Source organism: Anolis sagrei, chromosome 4 (assembly GCF_037176765.1).
Source record: "Anolis sagrei isolate rAnoSag1 chromosome 4, rAnoSag1.mat, whole genome shotgun sequence".
NCBI classification, from domain to species: domain Eukaryota; kingdom Metazoa; phylum Chordata; class Lepidosauria; order Squamata; family Dactyloidae; genus Anolis; species Anolis sagrei.
The window spans coordinates 138,424,857-138,446,755 of record NC_090024.1 but is presented as its reverse complement, the minus strand read 5'-3'; the positions used below and the strand labels follow the sequence as shown (position 1 = coordinate 138,446,755).

The following is a 21,899-nucleotide window of genomic DNA, read 5'->3' as shown; positions in this document are numbered from 1 at the left end:
CTAGATTGACCCTCAGGTAGAGAGTGGCTGCAGAAAGAAATTATTGTTATTCAGGCATTCAAAAATGCTAATAGAAAGAACTTATTCCCATCCCACTTTAATAATGCAGTACAGCCTTCATATTTATGAATATAATATATGCAGCTCCGGTTAACCATGGTTTCACTTATTCAACTATTCATGTACCTTCTGTACAAATGGCACCCTCTTCCTCAAATGTCATCTTATTGAAGAGGTTGCTATTCTTTGCGGTGTTACATATTCATGCAAAATTCAAGAACATATCCCCATGGATCTGGGGGTCCTACTGTATGGACAAATGGGGAAAAGTCAGTATCTTTTTTATTCAAATATTTTTGGTGTCATATAAAAATCTACTTGGATGTTTTGCTTTATAATAATATTTTGAGTATATATATATTTATTTACGTTCCTACCGTAATATCTGCACCATGCACCCTCATGACCTTGGTCTTTCAGTCCAAACCATCCTCTTATTTTGCAGGTTATCAAATTTTAATATACTTTAAATTTTTAAACTCTTACATCTGACAATTCTTGCACACCTTCTGATAACCTGTGAGCCATACCTCTCTTTGTGTGTAACCTAAATCACTCTACTGAGAATAGGAAATGTTAAAATCAGCCTGAATATTTCATATCCATGCAATAGATATATCTTATGGATATCGGCAGCAGCCTAGGATCAGGGTATCAAGCAAAGAGGGTAATCATTGCTATCTAGTTTCCCTTTTGCAATACAAATGAGATGAAGAAACGAAGTCATTCTACCACTTGAATCAGGAGCCTGACTCAATTTAGTTGCCTTTGCCCAGTCTTTTGATGACTTTACTCTTCACCACATATCCTCCCTTCAGCATAAATGAGATAGCAGTGGAAGCCCACACAGGATGCAAAATTGGACGTTACCTCATGGGACAAATAGAAGGCAGCAATTCCCAGTGGCCAGAAACAACAGAGCATGGAGAAGACACTGAGCCCAAGATGGTCCCTGGGTGGCATCATAAGGAAATGGTCTTCACTGTCAGTGTCACTTGAGTAATCACTCTGGAATAGGAAAAGGGGGACACATAAAAAGGAAGACATGTTACAGGATTATGGAATAATTCCGCCTGTCTATAGTCAGAACTGTAGTGGATCTTTATTGAAAGGTTGCTAATAGCAGAATTTTGAATAAAATAAAATAGTAAATACAGTTGCAAAACTAGACCTTGGAGGTTTGGCTTACCTGATCACTGTGAAGGTGTGTGTACAAGAAGGTTAAGAAGCAACCAGCCAGGTCTTTAAACTGAAGGCCATTAAATGCTAATCAAGGTGGCAAATTGCAACATTCACATGTACCTCTACCAGATAAAAGTTTTTTCTCTCACCCTGGATATTCCACGGATATATAAATCTCACTTACTTAGTTTCCAACAGATCCCTCAACCTCTGAGGATGCCTGCCATAGATGTGGGCAAAACATCAGGAGAGAATGGTTTTGTAACATGGCCATACAGCCTGGAAAACTCACAGCAACCCAGTGATTCTGGCCATGAAACCCTTCAACAACACCAGATTAATATGGCTTAATAACTCTGTATACTTTCTTAAATGCACTATTGAGTCTGGAGGAATAAGAACTAAGGGAAGTGAACTACAGTAGTGCTGCTATTATACTGAAAAGGCAGGGAGAAGGTTTCAAGAAAAGAGACAAAGAGAGTTCCGGAGGTCTGAAAAAGCACGGATTTATTTCCAGCTGGGACTCGAGTGGAGCTGTGTCCAAAAGCACCAGAGCCCCGATATAGGCGTTGACTACCTTTTTATACCCTCCAAATGCAGGCAAACAAAGAAACATGCTTTTACATACATTGACATCATTTTCTGTGTCACTTTAGCATCATAGGAATATCAAATTCTATCTTCCAACATACAAAAAGCATGTCTCTGTATTTCTTTCTGAAGAGCAGCATACAGCTGACAGCTTACATTAATCAATCAAGGGGCCTACTTTAACTTGTCATGAGGGAGGCTCCTCTCTTAGCTATAGCCTGGGCTCGGTACCACTCTCTGTTGCTACTAGGATGAGCTTATCTCTCTCCTGGAATGTTCCCCCTCCTGCCCGTGCCTTGGACACAGATCTCCTTCAGCATTCTTTCTAATACAGAGAGAACTTGATTTTCTATACATTTCAGTGCTTGTAAAGTACATACAATTTATACATAAATTATCTATTTTTCCAATATCTCCTCATCAATACATTTTAATGGTTTTTGTATGGATTTTATAAAGTTGTTTTAAATGTTTTAATTGTATATTGTGGGTTGTTATAGCATCAAATTGCTGCCAATTTGTAAGCCGCCTTGAGTTGCCGTCGGGCTTGAGAAAGGCAGGATAGAAATATCGTAAATAAGTAAATAAATAATCTCAAGGTTTTCCACTCACCTACCCCATATGCCAGGGACTGGCACCACATTTATGCCCATTGACAACAATTATTTCTTTGTTTCACAATGGCTCAGAGATCAACACTGATCTAAGGATTACTATTTTTAGTACTGCTCTACAGGAGACATTAGATGTGATGTATGTGAACAGAGGAAAATGAGTAAGAGAATGAGACAGTTAACCTGTTAAAGGCTCTAGTTAACAGTTTGTAGAGAAGGTGCACAGAGTTACTGTTCAATGTTCTCCTCCATTTTTAAAGGTGTTGTTGTTCATTCGTTCAGTCATTTCCGATTCTTCGTGACCTCATGGACCAGCCCACGCCAGAGCTCCCTGTCGGCCGTCACCACCCCCAGCTCCTTCAAGGTCAGTCCAGTCACTTCAAGGATGCCATCCATCCATCTTGCCCTTGGTCGGCCCCTCTTCCTTTTACCTTCTACTTTTTTGTTTTTAAATTTATCAAAATTATACCTAATATCTAATTCTACAGTGCTTTTTTCCCACTCCAGCCTCTACCTATACTACCATTTTACTTCCCACTACAGAGTATGCCTAGGGAAGACAATTATGCTGGGGAAAGTAGAAGGTAAAAGGAAGAGGGGTGACCAAGGGCAAGATGGATGGATGGCATCCTTGAAGTGACTGGACTGACCTTGAAGGAGCTGGGGGTGGTGACGTCCGACAGGGAGCTCTGGCGTGGGCTGGTCCATGAGGTCACGAAGAGTCGGAGACGACTGAACAAATGAACAATAAACAGAGTATGCAGCAGAATATATTTAGTGTATGTGAGATTATTCATGGATACTGTCTTTACTATAGTCTTGTAAAACAACACAGTGGTATTAGCCTGCCATGTGGCTAGGTGGGGTGGGATAGGCTGTAAAAGTTGTATTTATTTAAAGTCTACGGCTGCTGGTATTTCTCTTTCTCTGTAACTTCTTTCAGGTCCTCTATAAACAAAGGGAATTGTGAGAATAACTATTCTAATTGTCTCAGTCATTCTGCTTTTCATCGGATTATAAACACATCAAAAATCTTTAGAAGTTGTATCTAGTCAGTCAAGCCTAATAATAATAATAATAATAGGAATACTACTACTAATAATAATAGTTTCATCTTAGACTCTGCAAGGAAGCAGATGAAACAGCAGATCACATTCTCAGCTGCAGCAAGAAGATCGTGCAGACAGACTACAAGCAGAGGCACAACACCATTGCTCAGATGGTTCATTGGAACTTGTGCCACAAATACCATCTGCCTGCGACAAAGAACCGGTGGGATCACAAGCCTGAAAAAGTTACAGGAAATGAACACGTCAAACTACTATGGGACTTCCAAATTCTGACAGACAGAGTTTTGGAGCACAATACTCCTAACCTCACGATCGTGGTAAAAAAAACAAGTATGGATCGCCAATGTTGCAATCCCAGGTGACAGCAGGATTGAAGAGAAACAAGTGGAAAAGCTGACAGAATACGAGGATTTAAATATTAAACTGCAAAGACAAGACAGTAAAGGTGGTCCCAATGGTGACTGGCACACTGGGTGCAGTGCCTAAAGACCTTGGCCCTCACTTAAACACAATTGGCGTTGACAAAATTACCATCTGTCAGCTGCAAAAGGTCACCCTACTGGGATCTGCATGCATTATTCGCTGATACATCACACAGTCCTAGACACTTGGGAAATGTCCGACATGTGATCCAATACAACAGCCAGTAGAGTGACCTTGTTTGCTGTGTACTAATCTTTTTGTGTTTCAAACAACAACAACAACAACAACTTTATTTTTGTTACCCCGCCACCATCTCAGGACTCGGAGTGGTTTACACATGGTACCAAAGTGCCTAAAACAGAGCATAAAATAAAACACAGTATAAAATAGAAAGTAAAACAATTAAACATATAAAACAACAACTAGAACGCAGTAAGACTCAACAACCTTAGACATCCCTGCCTCCTTAGGATGGATCTACACTGCCATATAATCCAATTTCTGAATCCAGATCATTCATTCTATACCACAGCACCATTATTTTCAGGCTTAAATTTGGAAAAGGTGAAATCTGTGGTTCCTTGAAAAAAATTCAGGGAAACAAATGCAGTACAACCATCGCTCCCCCCCCTCCCCCCAAAAAGAGAGATTACGGTGCTGCTCAGCTGTCATGAGCAGCCACCTGCTTCTTTTTGTTTGTTTGTTTCCCAGAGTGCCATCATTGTTGTATCAGCCTGTACCTTTTTGGAAATGAAAATGACAGCTGCCAGATGGTGTTTCAGTGCCACCCCCATATCCTTGGGGGATACATTCCAGGTCTTTGTGTAGATGCACCAAATTGTGAATAATAGCAAACCCTACTGAAATAAAGGACTTCCATAGAGTTTTTCATGGAGGACCTACAAAATGCCCCAAGAGGACATATTTCGTCAGGTGCGAATAAATGAATATTGGGGTCGTACTGTACGCGTGAAGGTTTTCTTGTTGATGGCACTCCATTCATCCAAGCAATTGAGGAAGGAAGCAGGGCAAGCCAACAGGGATAACTGCAGTGGTGCTTGTCAGCATGAAGATTCAGAGTGGGAGTGGGTTGGAAAGGTATTGAGCAGTACCATGCGGGGTTGTCATATATGTAGTCCATAGGCTCTCCTAGAGAAAAGATGTTTCTATTCTAGTCCTCCATACTCATACAGCTGCCTACTTGAAAATGATTGCCTCTAAGTAGACTTCAAGCACCATAACCGCAGCTGAGTAGCACTGTGCGCTACAATCTGCCAAGCCAGCCAGCACATTGCACCGCCTACCGTTTTTTCTCTTCTGGGATGAAAAAAGAAATGCACATGGTTCGGTTTTGAGTGGCTGTCATGAAAGCCTACAGGACAAAGGGAAGGGTGGCAATCGGGGAATCTGCATTACTTCTCACAAGTAACACCTAAAAAGGTAAATCTGCCTGGTTTCAGATTGGAGGAATACCCCTGTGTACAAAAGAAAAGTGTAAATAGATTAATAGAATCATAGTGTTGGAAGAGACCTCGTGGGTCATCCAGTCCAACCCCCTGTCAAGAAGCAGGAAAATCGCATTCAAAACACCCCTAAACAGCCTCTGTTTAAAAGCCTCCAAAGAAGGTGCATCCACCACACTCTGGGGCAGAGAGTTCCACTGCTGAACAGCTCTCACAGTTGGAAAGTTCTTCCTAATGTTCCAAACTCCTTTCCTGTAGTTTGAAGCCATTGTTCCGCACCTAGTCTCCAGAGAAGCAGAAAACAAGCTTGCTCCCTTCTCACTGTGACTTCCTCTCACATACTTATACATGACCCTCATCACGTCTCCTCTCAATCTTCTCTTTTTCAGGCTAAACATGCCCTGCTCTTTAAGCCACTCCTCATAGGGCTCGATCTCCAGACCTCTGATCATTTTAGTCACCCTCCTCTGGAAACATTCCAGATTGTCAACATCTCCCTTCAATTGTGGTGCCCTGAACTGAACACAGTGTGATTCCAGATGTGGTCTGACCAAGGCAAAATAGAGGGGTAGCATGACTTCCCTGGATCTAGACACTAGACTCCTATTGATGCAGACCAAAATCCCATTGGCTTTTAAAGCTGCCGCATCACATTGTTGGTTCATGTTTAACTTGTCCATGAAGACTCCAAGATCTTTTTCACACATACTACTATCGAGCCAGGCATCCCCCATTCTGTATCTTTGCATTTCATTTTTTCTGCCTAAGTGGAGTATCTTGCATTTGTCCCTATTGAACTTCATTTTGTTAGTTTTGGCCCATCTCTCTAATCTGTTAAGATCATTTTGAATTCTGCTCTTTGAAGAAACTCTCTTCACCTAGAAAACTAGCATGCCAAGGGGATATCTCAGCTAGAAACATATAATTGTGTATTTGAGGAGTTTTATTTATCTGACTTCGGAGGAACCTTCCAGTATATGAATCACAACATCACCCGAGGCAGATGAGGCCAAGAACAAGCAGTATGCCCAAAGCCTAGGCTTAATGTCTAAACAACTACTTGAACATAAGTTTACCTTGACCAATCCAAAATCAACACTTTAGCTACACAGACCATGAACTATAGTGGACTTGGCAGAAAGTAAAAGAGCAAAGGAACAAATTGGAGAGGCATCAATATGATTCTTCTTCTGCTTGATTGTGTAGGAATGTGGTAGGAACAGATCCAAGATTGATATCCTTCTCCATATTTCTGTTTGCATTATCTTTCCAACTTGTTCACCTTCCCTTCACATTATAAATTATGCCATTATAACACCATAGTGAAGTGTTAAAAGCTGAGCCCCTTTCACACTGCTAAATAAAATCCCACATTTTCTGCTTTGAACTGGAACACATGGCAGTGTGGACTCAGACAACCCAGTTCAAACCAGTTTTTGTGGGATTTTCTGCCTTGATATTCTGGGTTATATGGCTGTGTGGAAGGGCCCTGAGTAACAATTATAGACCGAAGTGCAGTCAGCACATTTTATGATGGGTGAGAATTTGAAATCAGCTTTTCCTCTGAATGATCCAGAATAAATATATAAAACAGGAGGCAACATTTTGTGAGAAACTCCAAACGAGGAGTTCAGATCTGTGTTCTGGAAGGACTCAGACATATTGCTGATACAGTCACTCAAAGGAGTCTACTAGTTGCCAACAGAACATGGATTATTGGCTGTGAAAATTAATATCTAAACAACGGAGCACGATTTGTTATGGTACTGTCAAATAAGCAATTGAGAGGCTGGCCAAAAAGGAAGAGAAAAAGACTTGGGAAATGTCCCTTTATTTGAAGGGATTTGAAATTGGGACACCAGGGAATAAAATTCTCTTTTCTTTTTTTATTGAGTCTTTAATGAGGCCTGTCTGCCTATCTGCCAGAGAGAATGAAAAGCACAAGATAACTCCTGTTAACTGACTGCTGTAATTGAATTAAGACAGCAGAATAATTTCCAGTGCATCCAAGTTTGACACAATCAGCTACTGATACTTGGGCAATGAGGGAATGCAATAAAGGAGCACAGGCAGTGGAATCATGTCCCTGCAGACATTATTAGACCACAGCTATTGATCTACCCAAACCAATAAAAAGGTAAATGTTTCCCCTTGTCATTAAGTCTAGTCGTGTCTGACTCTGATGGTTGGTGCTCATCTCAATTTCTAAGCTGAAGAGCAGGTGCTGTCCATAGACACCTCCAAGGTTATGTGGCCAGCCTGACTGCATGGAGCGCCGTTACCTTCCCGCCAGAGCAGTACCTATTGATCTACTCACATTTGCATGTTTTCGAACTGCTAGGTTGGCAGAAGCTGGGGCTAACAGTGGGAGTTCACCCTGCTCCCCTGGAAAAATAAAATAATTGATTATGGAATATTTTCTTTTAGATTTAAGAATAATTTTTTTCAGACATGGTTTTTACATATTTACTGCTTCTAAATCACAATGTAAACATCATATTAAGTTTTTTGTAAAATTATTTGCATATAATATCAGGTCATTACAATTCCTGGTTTTAGGGGTTTTTTATTTTTCTCAGCTCATTTTATAGAAGGGAGCAGGCCCGTAGCCAGGGTGGGAATGCACTCCTTGCTATGCTCAGTGGGGATGTCTAGTACCTGTGAGTCTACACAGTACATGAGTGCTGCTGCTTTTTAGATCATATTATATTTTACTAGCCGTCCCCTGCCACGCATTGCTGTGGCCCAGTCTGGTGATTTGGAAAAGTAAAAGAGGGCTTTGGTTATGTTTTCTTGCCCTGGTGAAGGGAGTTGGACTGGCTGGCCTTAAGGCAGCATTTCTCATCCTGGGGGTCGGGACCCCGGGCGGTATTGCTGGGGGAGGGTGTCAGAAGGGTCGACAGAGACCACTAGAAAAAACAGTATTTTGTGTTGGTCATGGGGGTTCTATGTGGAAAGTTTGGTCCAATTCTATCATTGGTGGGGTTCAGAATGCTCTTTGATTGTGGGTGAACTATAAATCCCAGTAACAACTTCCAAATATCAAGGTCTATTTCCCCCAAACTCCATCTCATATTTGGGCATATGGAGTATTCTTGCCAATTTTTGTCTAGATCCTTCATTGTTTGAGTCCACAGTGCTCTCTGGGTGTAGATAAACTATAACTCTAAAACTCAAGGTCAGTGCCCACCAAATCCTTCCGGTATTTTCTATTGGTCATGGGAGTTCTGTGTGCCAAGTTTGGTTCAATTCCATCGTTGGTGGAGTTCAGAATGATCTTTGATTGTAGGTGAACTATAAATCCCAGCAACTATAACTCCCAAATGACAAAATCAATTTTCTTTGAGTGATAGTCACTCCGTTGGCTTTTTCAGTGTTTTATGAATGATGATCACTCGGTGGCCTGAGAGGTGTATTGTGTCCAAATTTGGTGTCAATTCGTCCAGTGGTTTTTGAGTTCCGTTAATCCCACAAACGAACATTACATTTTTATTTATATAGATGTTATGGCGTGCGTGGGGTTGTTCTTTTTTGTTTGCTGTTCTGTTTTGCAGCTTTCAGCAGGCTTTAAAAGGAGGGAGATGCAAGATATAATGGCCTAAATTAATTCATACCGCACGCAGATCATATGAGATAGCCAACAAAGCAATTACTTTTTCTCCCGTCATTGTCTGCCTTTAGGGTAATAGGACATTTACCCCAGCCTGACCTCATTTCAAGTACTTTCATATATATCTCTATTTAATTTATATCTCAGTGGATCCCAAGGCAACTAGCCAATTTCTGGAAAGCTACCCTTGTGTTTCCTGGTTGCTGGACATTTATGGGAAAGCCCCCATAATATTTTGATACTACAAGGTACTTTTTAGAAGAATTCCTTTCAGGATCATAACACATATAAGTTATATTGTTAGCTCCCAAACGTATATTGCTGCTCTGAGAAATTAAAAGATAACAATAAACCCACACCTGGATTACTCAATGTAAGATAAAGATATATTAGCCATCTCTCTTGAACACATCATATGTAACTTGTTTTTATGGAAACAGTGGCTGAGCATAATCAGTCTCCAACCACTTCATCACATTTACAAAATTCCACTGAGTGGAATTAAAATGTGCTAAAGCACTGTGTTCATCATACTAGGTTGGGTTCAAGTATAGGATAGAGCATTCTTTGTGTATTTTAAATGTGGGGGCCAGCATTCTTTTCAAATGTTTCAGAAGGTGGTGGGGAAGTAGATTTTTGGTAATTTATTTATTTATTTATTTCAGTTACTTCTACCCCACCCTTCTCACCCCCGAGGGGGGACTCAGGGCGGCTTACAAACGAAGGCACAATTCGATGCCATGTCAATTATACAAACATACATAACAGCAATTTAAACAATTAACAAATTAAAATCATCAGTACATAATATAATAGTAATGATCCAGATGTTTGGCCAGTTATGTAATGCATTTGGTATAAAAATGAAACTTTTCCCAATTTATGGGAGGGGAAATTGTGGGAGGAGCCAAAAGTACCCTTGTTAGGGAAAGCATTACCTTTTGCTCATTGAGTTTTTACTTTGCCAAAACAATTTCTTAAAAAGGTCCTGCCCTGCCCTTCTTTCTGTGATATGTCTGTGCCTTGTGTTGCATGGGAAAGCCAGGAGAGAAGGATGATGATGATGATTGTTTTTATTATTATTATTATTATTATTATTATTATTATTATTTTATTATGACATGGTGCCATGCTGTGCAGTCCTGGGAGTTATAGTTTCCCAAGGCCCATACCCTACTCTGAGTGCAGTTACACTATGGAATGAATGCCCTTGGGCCCCACTTTAAATACCATAGCCCCATACAATGCAGTACTGGGAGTTATAGTTTTCCAAGTTCCACAACCTTTTCTGTGGGTGAAAGAGAGATAGAGAGAGAACACCACCACTTTCCTTCCTGCTTCCTTGCTTCCGAAATTGAAGACACTTCAAAGAGAGGAGATTCCCCCCCCCCCCCCCACAAAGGACATGGCGAGAGGGGGATGTGGGTGGTGCCTAGTGATTACAGTGTGATGGCAAATCTACTGAAAGAATGCTGAGTACAACTGAGTAACACACAGATACATGTAACAGTGTGATGAAGATAGGAAAATAATATGTTTCATTTCAAAACCGAGAGACTGAGCTTGACTAAATACTTCCCTGCTTCAATGCGGTGACGTCTCAAGTGCTTTTTCACGCATCTATGATATCTCATGCTATGTCAGCTAAGAAAGTGAAATAATGTGGGTCTGAACAGAAAAATGAAAATGTATGTTCATATACACACTTCACTGTGAGTAAACTGGTAGGATACAATTTTGCAGACTTTTAGTTTACCATATGCTAAAATACCCAATATGCATCACACCCCAATTATTAAAATAAAACACATTTGTTCTCAGTGGGAACTTCAAACCTTAATGGTGAATCTAGCCCAAGGCCACAAACCAGCCTTCCTAGTTTTTCTAGGGGATTATTCCATAATCTATACTTAAGTCCCAGTCCCCTCATATTTTAAGTTTGCACTAGCCTCGGCCCGGCCTTTTAATTACTGCGAACAGGCAGGATTATTTTTAATGTGTTATTGTGATAATTTTATGCTTATGTTGTTGTTTTTTTTATGTTATGCTGTTTACTCTGTATGTTTTGGTGATTTTGCTTGGAAATTGCCCTCAGCCCCCCTCTCGGGAAGATAGAGCGGTATATAAATAAAATATTATTATTATTATTATTATTATTATTCCCATTCTAGAAGGATGTTTTAGGCTGGATCTACACTGCCATATAATGGAGCTTGAACTGCATTATATGTTCAGTGTAGGCACATGTAATGCAGTCCAAACTGCATTATATCTCAATATAGATCCAGCCTAATTTATTGGCAACAGAAACCTTAATCTAAAGTGTGTTAGCATTTTTATCACACCTTTTGACCCCAGTTATTACCAGAATGCAGCACATGCAAAGGAATCTGAAATGGAATTCAAGCCTGGGACAGAGAGACGGTCCCCATTCTTATTGCAAGATATCAAAATGTAAAAGTGGCTGGGAGTCTTGCAACTTTAGCAAGTGTGTAAATGAAAGAGTTTTGCTAGGAACAGTTTATCATGCCAGCTGCTGAAATATTCTTCTTCACAACTATTAAAGGTGCTAATACCTCTTTCACATCTTGTTATGCTAAAATTCCTGCCATTCACTCCAAGCTCACTATTTCTGGGTCTTGTGGATGAAAGAAAGCACGCCTGGGCATACGTCAACAAGAAGCCTTCTCCAAGGGAGTATGTACACTGACAACACCATGGCTCAATGCTATAAAATCCTAGGATTTGTAATTTGATAAGGCACCACCACTGTTTGGTAGATAATGGTAAATATCATGTAAAACTACAACCTCCATGATTCCATAGCACAAAGCCATGGCAGCAAAAGTGATGTCAAACTCCATCAATTCGATAGTGTAGGTGCACACTAAACCTGGGATTCACAAACAGTGGATGTGGCTCTTAATGAGACATGCCACATTATCACGGGGTGATTGTGCCCTACACCACTGGAGAAATTACACTGTTTAGCCAGTATTGCACCACCTAACATCCGCCGGGAAGTAGCAGCCAATAGTGAAAGGCAGTGACATCTCCAGCTCATCCCCTGTTTGGACATCAGCCAGCACGTCAACGACTTAAATCAAGAAATAGTTTTCTAAGATCTACAGAGACACTCGCTGGAGCACCTCAGCAAGCGAGAGTCCAAAAGTAGGGCTACAAAGTGGAATCCACGACATGCGAGTGTGGAGAAGAGCAAACGATAGACCACCTGCTGCAATGCAACCTGAGCCCTGCTACATGCACAATGGAGGACCTTCTTACAGTAACACCAGAGGCACTCCAAGTGACCAGCTACTGGTCAAAGGACATCTAATCAACTACCAAGCTTGCAAACTTTGTATTTGTTTGTTTGTTTGTTAAAAAATGCAATACAACTGTTTGGTTTGCTTCTGATACGATAAATAAATAAATACCCTAAATGTGGGTAATCCCATTGCACCTGTCTCTGTACAGGGAGTACTTGAATGAGGCATTCATTCAAGGAAAACAAACTGGAAGAACATGAAACTTGGTCAGTGACTACAGACAGCTTTTCTATGGAAAGGGACTTCTAGCCACCTTTTATTTCCTTATTTATGATATTGTTCCCTATGGTACACTCCTGTTCTTTGCATGGGTAGTCATGCAGCTGACAACAACATGAAGGAAAATTGGCTGACCTCTAGTTCTTGGAAGTCATCATCTTCGTCCACGTCATAAGACAGGGTATGGATCTTGATCTCATCTGTAGTCAGAGTAACAAATTTTCCATCAGGATAATCCAGACTGCCTTTAGTGGGTGACTTGTCCTCAATGAAGGTTGTTTCACAGCATTCCGCATTCATACTTTCTCCCCAGGACCGCAGCATGCTTTCCGAATACAGAATGATGTTTGGGTGGTAACGGGATTCCACAGTCTGTGGCAAAGTGCTGGGGTCAAGGAGCTGTTGCACCGGGTCATTTCTGGAGTAGTTTGGGGAGTAGAGAGTCCCAATCGGCCGACTGTGATACTGGGGGGTTGGGTACACCGATACCATTCCCTCCCTTCCTTCGGCCATCAAGTTCCTTGTGTTGATCAACCCATTCCTCTTCTTGGTGTCAGCATCCTTATGGTGCTTAAGCATGGCACTCTTCTGTTCAACTAAGCCATCCATCCTGTGTTCGTTTTCCTCTGCTCCTGCAGCAATGAACTGGAGTTCTTGCAATGATTATCGCATGGGATTAACTGATCCCATTTTCCTGAGGCGAGATGGGAGAGAAGAAGAAAATAATATAAATTACCATGAAAAAGTCTCTTCCCAGCTCTGTGGTGATCATCTGATAAAAGCTCTTTGAAGCCGAAAATAAATTTAGCCCTAAGACTTGCAATCACATTTCTAGAGCATTTGGTAAAAATGACTATTGTTAATGAATTGGAAATAATGCTGAAAATTATTTCACAACACCAAACTGTAGGGTCTTCTCTCCTATCACTAGTGCCCACATTTGATGAAGTAGGCAGTCTACAAATGCTTATGCTACAAACATTTTTCTCTCAGTGAGGCTGGATCTGCACTACCCTATATCCCAGATTATCTGCTTATCCCAGATTATCTGGCAGTGAGACTCATATAATCCAGTTCAAAGCAGATATAGGGCAATGTAGATCCAGCCTGAGTCTCAAAGGTGCTACAACACCTATTTGTATACAGTATACTATATATACCACTGCAGAATTTTTGTAACTGCATCTTTTATGGCTAAAAGATGCAGGTCTGACCCAAGAAGTCTTTGCTTCCAACCCCCTCTCTGGTATCTATATGTTTTATTGATGGCCTTGTGCCGGCAGGACTGCTGACCGAAAGGTTGGTGGTTTGAATCTGGAAGCAGGGTGAGCTCTTGCCTGTCAGCTCCAGCTTTTTATGTGGGGACATTAGAGAAGCCTCCCACAGGATGGTAAAACATCTAGGCAACGTCCCTGCAGATGGCCAATTCTCTCACATCAGAAGCGACTTGCAGTTTCTCAAGTTGCTCCTGACACAAAAAAAAGATGGCCATTAAATGTTGGAATGTTGTGTGGTCCATGAGCAAAAACAAAATACAGAGTTGAGTAATTCATTTTATTAGAACCACTAAGGTAGATGGCTACACTGCCACATAATGCAGTTTCAGAATGCAGTTTAACTTAAATAGCAGTGTAGATGGAGCCTGAAACGCCACAAATATGGCACTAGCTTTCAAGTTCTCCCAGAACGTTTCATCAGGTGAGACAGTAAAATTAGCAGATGGGAAAGACTGTCTATTGTGTCTCTCTGGAAGAGGGCTGCTGCAGACTCCATAAACAGGAGTAGCATTAACACTGCATCTTGCAACTTGCTAGGATTCAGTGAACAAGTGCACCGGAAGCCACCACTCTTATGATCTCTATATACAGCCTTCATAACTGAGACAGCGCAATTTTATAGAAATTGTAGAGTACTCAAAATATGGAATATACAATTACACCATGCTTTGAACTTTTTTTAAAAAAAAAGACCATATTGTTGCAAACAACTGCTAAATTGTTGTCAAGAGCCATTATGGCTAAAATGTAGAACTAAATAATAATAATAATAATAATAATAATAATAATCAGAAACTTCTCAAAGCACAGCATACAAAGAATCAGTACAAGTACGAACCAGAGCTAACAGCTGGCACAACAAAGCATTGCATGGGCAGTTCCTTGACAAAATTGAAGGAAAAGTTGATAAGGAGAAGACCTGGTTATGGCTCACGAATGGAACCCTGAAGAAGGAGACAGAAGGCCTGATTCTTGCAGCCTAGGAGCAAGCCATTGGAACCAATGCAATTAAGGCCAGGATTGAAAAATCAGCTGATGACCCAAAATGCAGACTGTGCAAGGAAGCTGATGAAACCATTGATCATCTCCTCAGCTGCTGCAAGAAAATCGCACAGATGGACTACAAACAGAGGCACAACTCTGTGGCCCAAATGATTCATTGGAACTTATGTCACAAGTACCACCTGCCAGTAGTAAAGAACTGGTGGGATCAAAGGTAGTAGAAAATGAGCACACAAAAATACCATGGGACTTTTGAATCCAGACTGACAAAGTTTTGGAACACAATACACCAGATATCACGATTGTGGAAAAGAAAAAAGTTTGAATTATTGATGTTGCCATACCAGGTGACAATCGAATTGAGAACAAACAACAGAAAAAATCAGCCATTATCAGGACCTCAAAATCGAACTGCAAAGGCTCTGGCATAAACCAGTACAGCTGGTCCCAGTGGTAATCGGCACACTGGGTGCCGTGCCAAAAGATCTCAGCCAGCATTTGGAAACAATACACATCGACAAAATCACGATCTGTCAACTGCATAAGACCTCCTTACTTGGATCTGTGCGCATCATTCGAAAAGACATCACACATAACCTAGATGCTTGGGAAGTGTTCGACTTATGATTTTGTAATACAAAATCCAGCATATATATCTTGTTTGCTGTGACATACTGCGTTTTTGTGTCAGTAAAATAATAATAATAATAATAATTCTCTATTTATTTTCCACCCTCTCTCTCCAAGGCCGGATTGCAACAAAAGATGGCAAACATTAAATGCCAGATCCAATATATAAATAAAAACATAAAGCAATTGGTTAATCTACATCTAACATAACAGACATTTAACATAGATTATATAATATTATATAAACAACACAACATTAATTTGAAACCATTATTAAAAACCATTATTTAAATCATTATTAAAAAACCAATGTTACAGTTAAAAGCTACATGCAGAAAATAAAAGCAAGAGCAGAACAAGAGAACAACAATGGGTCGTCTTCTCTTTGTTCTTCCATTTCTCCTCCTCCTCCTCTACTTCCTCCAAACCAGTGTACTATCAATCCTGAAGGTGCAGTTGAACAAACACTTGTAGATCTCTCTTGCTCCCATTTTATAGATACACAATTTTAACAGTTGAAAGTCTAACCTAATGTAAATGCTGAGATGACCTATATCTGATTATACTGTTGCAGACATCAAAACAAAGCAGCATCCTAAATTTTATATTCCAGCGCCATGGGTCTGGTTTAGCGGTGCCAAGGATGATTCAACCGCCAAATGTTTACATGCTTGTATTCCTGTGAAATGGGAAACTTTCACATGAATGGCAAAACACTGATTCCATTCTCATTGCGGCAGGCAAACACTTGGCACTGCTACGGCTCAACCTGCTGTGAATATAAAACTAATTTGCAGATTAACTTATCTGAGAAATTGGGCTCAGTTTCACACAGTGATTCATTCTTATGCTTTAAAAAATCCTCTTGCAGGGACCATTAATGCAAGCAAGATGAAAGAGAACCCTGATCAAAATTGCAGAGGCTTTGAATCATATATGTTTGAAATTAATTTCCTGTATGCATCAGTATTCTTCATCTTTTTCCCAAACAATAATTTTCCAGATCACGTCTAGTAAAGGTCCAATTCTGTTAAGACTTAAGAGGCTAAGCTGTTTTATCATAACTATGTAAAGGTGGGTGAAGCTGCACAGCTACAGCTTCACCCATTAGAACATATCTGGCAAAGCTCTTCCTATCATTAAGCATATGTTATGCTTTTTCTCAGCTTCCCTCCTAATAAAACTCCTTATCTGGAAATAGAGGGAGCGTTTCTTGAAAGGGTTTCTTTGCTATAATTAGAGGTAGTCAGAGATGGAGAGGGGAAAATAAGATTTTGTTGCTGCACTAATTTGTTCTAACATTTTCTCAATCCCAGTGGGGGGAACTGTGTCAAAGGCATTATAAGAGTAAGCACTCTTTAACAACTTTACCATTTCTGCTTACCTTTCTGTTTCTTCAAGTCTCTGTTCTGGATTAGTAGCTGAAAATGAGTGCCATTTCCAGGTGTTCTCTGGCTCTATTAATATACTTCAAAAATGGTCACCCTCTGTATTCTGACATTAATACAGTCAGCCCTCCATATCAATCGATTCTCTATCCATAGATTCAGGTACCCACAGCTTTAAAATATCACCCTCACCCACCCCACCCCACCCCCAAAGGTAAACAGCAAAACTTCTTTATTTATTTAGAGCATTTGTATCCCGTCCTTTTCAACCCCCGAAGGGGGACTCGGGACGGCTTACAATTGGCAGTCATTAGATGCCGACAAAGAATTATAGAATCATAGAATCAAAGAGTTGGAAGAGACCTCATGGGCCATCCAGTCCAACCCCCTGCCAAGAAGCAGGAATGTTACATTCAAATCACCCCTGACAAATGGCCATCCAGCCTCTGTTTAAAAGCTTCCGAAGAAGGAGCCTCCACCACACTCCGGGGCAGAGAGTTCCATTGCTGAATGGCTCTCACAGTCAGGAAGTTCTTCCTCGTGTTCAGATGGAATCTCCTCTCTTGTAGTTTGAAGCTGTTGTTCCGCGTCCTAGTCTCCAAGGAAGCAGAAAACAAGCTTGCTCCCTCCTCCCTGTGGCTTCCTCTCACATATTTATACATGGCTATCATATCTCCTCTCAGCTTTCTCTTCTTCAGGCTAAACATGCCCAGCTCCTTAAGCCGCTCCTCATAGGGCTTGTTCTCCAGACCCTTGATCATTTTAGTCGCCCTCCTTTGGACACATTCCAGCTTGTCAATATCTCTCTTGAACTGTGGTGCCCAGAATTGGACACAATATTCCAGGTGTGGTCTAACCAAAGCAGAATAGAGGGGTAGCATTACTTCCCTAGATCTAGACACTATGCTCCTATTGATGCAGTCCAAAATCCCATTGGCTTTTTTTGCCGCCACATCACATTGTTGGCTCATGTTTAACTTGTTGTCCACGAGGACTCCAAGATCTTTTTCACACGTACTGCTCTCGAGCTAGGCGTCCCCCATTTTGTATCTTTGCATTTCGTTTTTCCTGCCAAAATGGAGTATCTTGCATTTGTCACTGTTGAACTGTTGAACTGTTTATATGAACAGTTAGAACACAACAATTCACATAAACAAGTCAACAGCAAAAAAAATACATTAAAAAAGCAATAAAAATACATTAAAATATTAACACAAACGAGTCTGAGTCTGCAAATCCAAATCATAGTCCAGAGTTCCAGTCCAAGGTCTCTTAACTGACAATTCTCACAAGTCATTATAGTCGTTGCTCAGCCAGCTGCCCGAATGCTTGGTCCCAAAGTCAAGACTTGAGTTTCTTCCTGAAGGAAAGGAGTCACCCTGATTTCACTGGGGAGTGCATTCTACAGACAGGGAGCCACCACCGAGAAGGCACTGTCACTCGTCCCCGCCAACCGCGCTTATGAGGGTGGCGGGATCGAGAGCAGGGACTCCCCCGACGATCGTAAACTCCGAGGTGGGTAATAGAGGGAGATAGATTCGGACAAGTAAACTCTGACCACTTTATGTAAGGGATGTCATTTCACAACATCTTTTTGTATAATGCAGTGGTTCCCAGCCTGTGGTCTGTGGACCACCAGTGGTCCCCAAGAATTACAATATGGTCCGTGGCCTCACCATTACTACACCATTGCAAGGAGAGTGACTGCTCTTGCAAAACCCTCTTAAAGTGCCAAGGCAACGGGTATATTGGGAGGGGAGAGGCTGACTAACCACGAAAGGCATGACAACAAGCCTTCTGACTGCTTCTCCCCCTCCTCCTGCACCTCCTTCTCTTCCTCCTTCCCCCTGAGCAGAGCCATTCCATGTGGTGCCTGAAAGCAAGGGCACCTTGGTGTCTTCATTTTTAGGTCTGTTCCTAAGGTTATTTGGGGAGCTGATTCGGAAAATTGCATTGGATAGACCACATCAGCTCTAGATTATTAAATATGGCTTTCTATGGGGGAGTAGATGGTGTCTACTGGATGGCATATGTTCTATATCAGAAACTAGAGCTGATATGGTCTATCCAATGCAATTTTCTTTACAAGCACACCAAATAACCAAACCAAATCTAAAGTTGACCAAAAAATTATTCATAACCCTTTTGGTACTAATATTGGAGTCCCTGGTCAAAGTGGTCCCTGCTCAAGTGGTCCCTGGTCAAAAAAAGTTGGGAATCACTGATATAATGGGACTTGAACATCCGTGGATTTCGGTATCCATGGGGCTCTGGCACCAAACCTCAGTGGATACCAAGTACTATTTCTTCAGATTCCCATCATTTTAGCCAGCTTCCAGGCCATGAGACTAGGGACTGAAGTATATTTTGTTGCACAAATAATGTAAGGTTTTCACAGGCATACTCTTAGCGTTGCCTTATATGTAAACACATTATGATTGTACATATACATTCCAAGAATGAGTTGTAATATTAGTCTGTTCCATACTCCTATTCTCCACAATCTGAGAGCCATTTCCAGATGAAAGTGTGGGACAGCGCTCATAGTTTGGGGGGTATTCCTCCCCATTGATATTTTTTTCTCCTTAATATCTTTATATCCTTGCTATTGTGAAGATGACTGTGTATTGATATCTCCCTTTTATATGTAGGTGGGACTGTTCTACAATTGCAAGAACATGTTCAATTTTGGATTTTTAAAAAGCCTGATGGATCTCGTTAGTTAACATTGGGAGTTGAACTAATCAACAGCTTAGTTCTGTTGTGCAATATTGATTCCATTCTCTCTGTGTTGCACCAGAAGTTACTTGCAGTTTCTCAAGTTGCTCCTGACACGACAAAATAATAATAATAATTGTGTGTATATGTGTGTGTGTATAGATTTTCACATAGGTTTTGCAGTCCAGATTTAGACAAAACAATGTTTCCCAATTATTTTGAATTTAGCTTTTAATCCTCTTTGAGATAAAAAAGTGAGAGCACAGAACATAATTACAATAAATAAATACTTCATATATTTTGCAGTCACAATTTATATTTTTTTTCACATGCTAGATTTATATGATCAACATCAACACAACAATCTCGTACATTCTATTTATACACACATATTTTCCAACAGTGATTATTAAGAAGAATCTGCTAGATTGAAGCAAGGGTTCAAATAGAATGCAAGGCATGAATAAAACTAATTAATAATAGTAATAAAAAGTGTTCATCTTACATCTTTATAAAGGGGAGAACATTGTGAGAAAAATGTAAAATTTGGTCACTTGAGTTCTGGAAGCCTGTATCCTATGAAACCATTAATAAATAAATAAATAAATAAATAATAACTAACTACTCGATGAAACAATTAATTATAATTAATTGCACATTACAGATTGATTATTGACTGTGTTTTACCATTCTTTATCCCAGATCTCCACATGGCCAAGAAGGGGAGTGATCCCTGCTAGCATTGAAATCCCTCAAGACCATGGTAATTGACAACAGAATAATATCTAACAAATACTGCAGTTTCAGAATGCAATTTAACTGCATTGAACTGGATTATATGAGTCTACACTGCCTGAGACAAATGTAAACCTGCAACTCTAACATTGTCACTTTTATTCTCTTTTACCATTTTCCACATCTTTGCCTGATGAAGAAGTCAATGAAGCTTCCATGACATATTTGTAGCATGTTAGTTACCTAATACTTTTTGTGTTTATTTCAATTTCACCGTACTTTGCTGCATGGCCAACATGCTTACCCCAAACATCAAGATTGACAAATTAATAGTCACTCTAGATGGGGTTTTTTTCAGGAATGGGTTTAAAATTCATTGTTTTAATTGCTTAAACATCAAACACTGTTATTTTACTATTTCTTACCAAGCCAATGTAATACAGTCATTCTCCTTAATTGTACATGATGCTTTCAGGCCTAACGGTTTAATGAATGAAATTATGAATCATCTAATAAATCAAATGTTACATTCAAGTTCAATGAATTAAGTTCCCTCAATGATTTAGCACTATCATTTACTGCTTATGTATGCAGGTGTGGGAGGAATTATCCAGAGGAGAAAATTGATTGTATTTCTTTTCAATTATGAGATGCACTTTCCCCCCTATATAAACACCTTTAGAAATGGGGTGTATTTTAGAATCGCAGTTGTATCTTATGTATTTTTGGGTGGTGGTACTGAAATTAGGGTGCATCTTACAATCAGTAGTGCCCTACAATTGAAGAAATACGGTATATAAGTTGGAAATACCAACCTTCTTCAAACCTCCACTAGTTATTTTTTTTTATATAATTCAGATTGCTTACTATATTGTACAGGTGTATATTGGTATGCAGCTTTCCTTAACTCTATGTTGTGGGAGGGACTGCAGACCATGTGGTCACATCTGGGGTTGTTCAGGACTCAGACTCTATTTTTGAAAGGCAGAAGCCATTAGACTTTCAATGTTGAAACAGTATGCTTTCAGACACCAGTAGAAACAGTAAAGTTTAGAAGTCAGTAAAAACAGTGTGGCTTTAGAAGACTAAAGAAACAGAATACTGTTGAAAATGGACTCCATGAGACTTTCAGACTAGAAGACAGAGACTTTATTAGACTCTCAGAACATATAAATACTTTGGACTTTGGACTGTTAAGATTCTAAGAAAGATGCCCTGTGTTACCTAGACAGAGAAATTACTTCAAATCCTATTTGTAACTGGATTGATATGCAAAGTACCTGTATGCTGAAAACATGAAGTTTGTGAGTAAACCAACTATATTAGTGTACTTCTTTTGTCTCTCGAAAGCATCATTTAAACCAAGATGTTTTAAGGGACAGTAGATGTTTTTGGGGCAACTGAAATAACACTTCTGAAACACTGCTATGTGTGTGTGTGTGCGCGCGCGCATTGGCATATCTTTGTCCCTAGCAGTTCAAAGGGATATCTAGGTATATCAGTTTAACAGCTGAGAAACCTAATTGCCTTGCATGAATGTTAGTGGATATCTATCACTAAGAAGAAGGTTGACTCAAGCGAGTTTTTA

General features: G+C 40.2%; 1 protein-coding gene across 2 annotated transcripts in view; it reads right to left on the bottom strand.

Annotated features, from left to right (window-relative positions):
* The window catches only part of SYNDIG1 (synapse differentiation inducing 1), a 51,667-nt gene that overhangs the window by 6,435 nt on the left and 23,333 nt on the right, over nt 1-21,899 (bottom strand). For both annotated transcript variants that reach the window (XM_067467756.1, XM_060774098.2), the window contains exons 2-3: nt 12,697-13,255; nt 931-1,068 (exon numbers count right to left, since the gene is read on the bottom strand). In XM_067467756.1, the coding sequence (XP_067323857.1) occupies nt 931-1,068; nt 12,697-13,170 (612 nt within the window). In that variant the 5' untranslated portion in view covers nt 13,171-13,255. The remainder of the gene's footprint in view (nt 1-930; nt 1,069-12,696; nt 13,256-21,899) is intronic.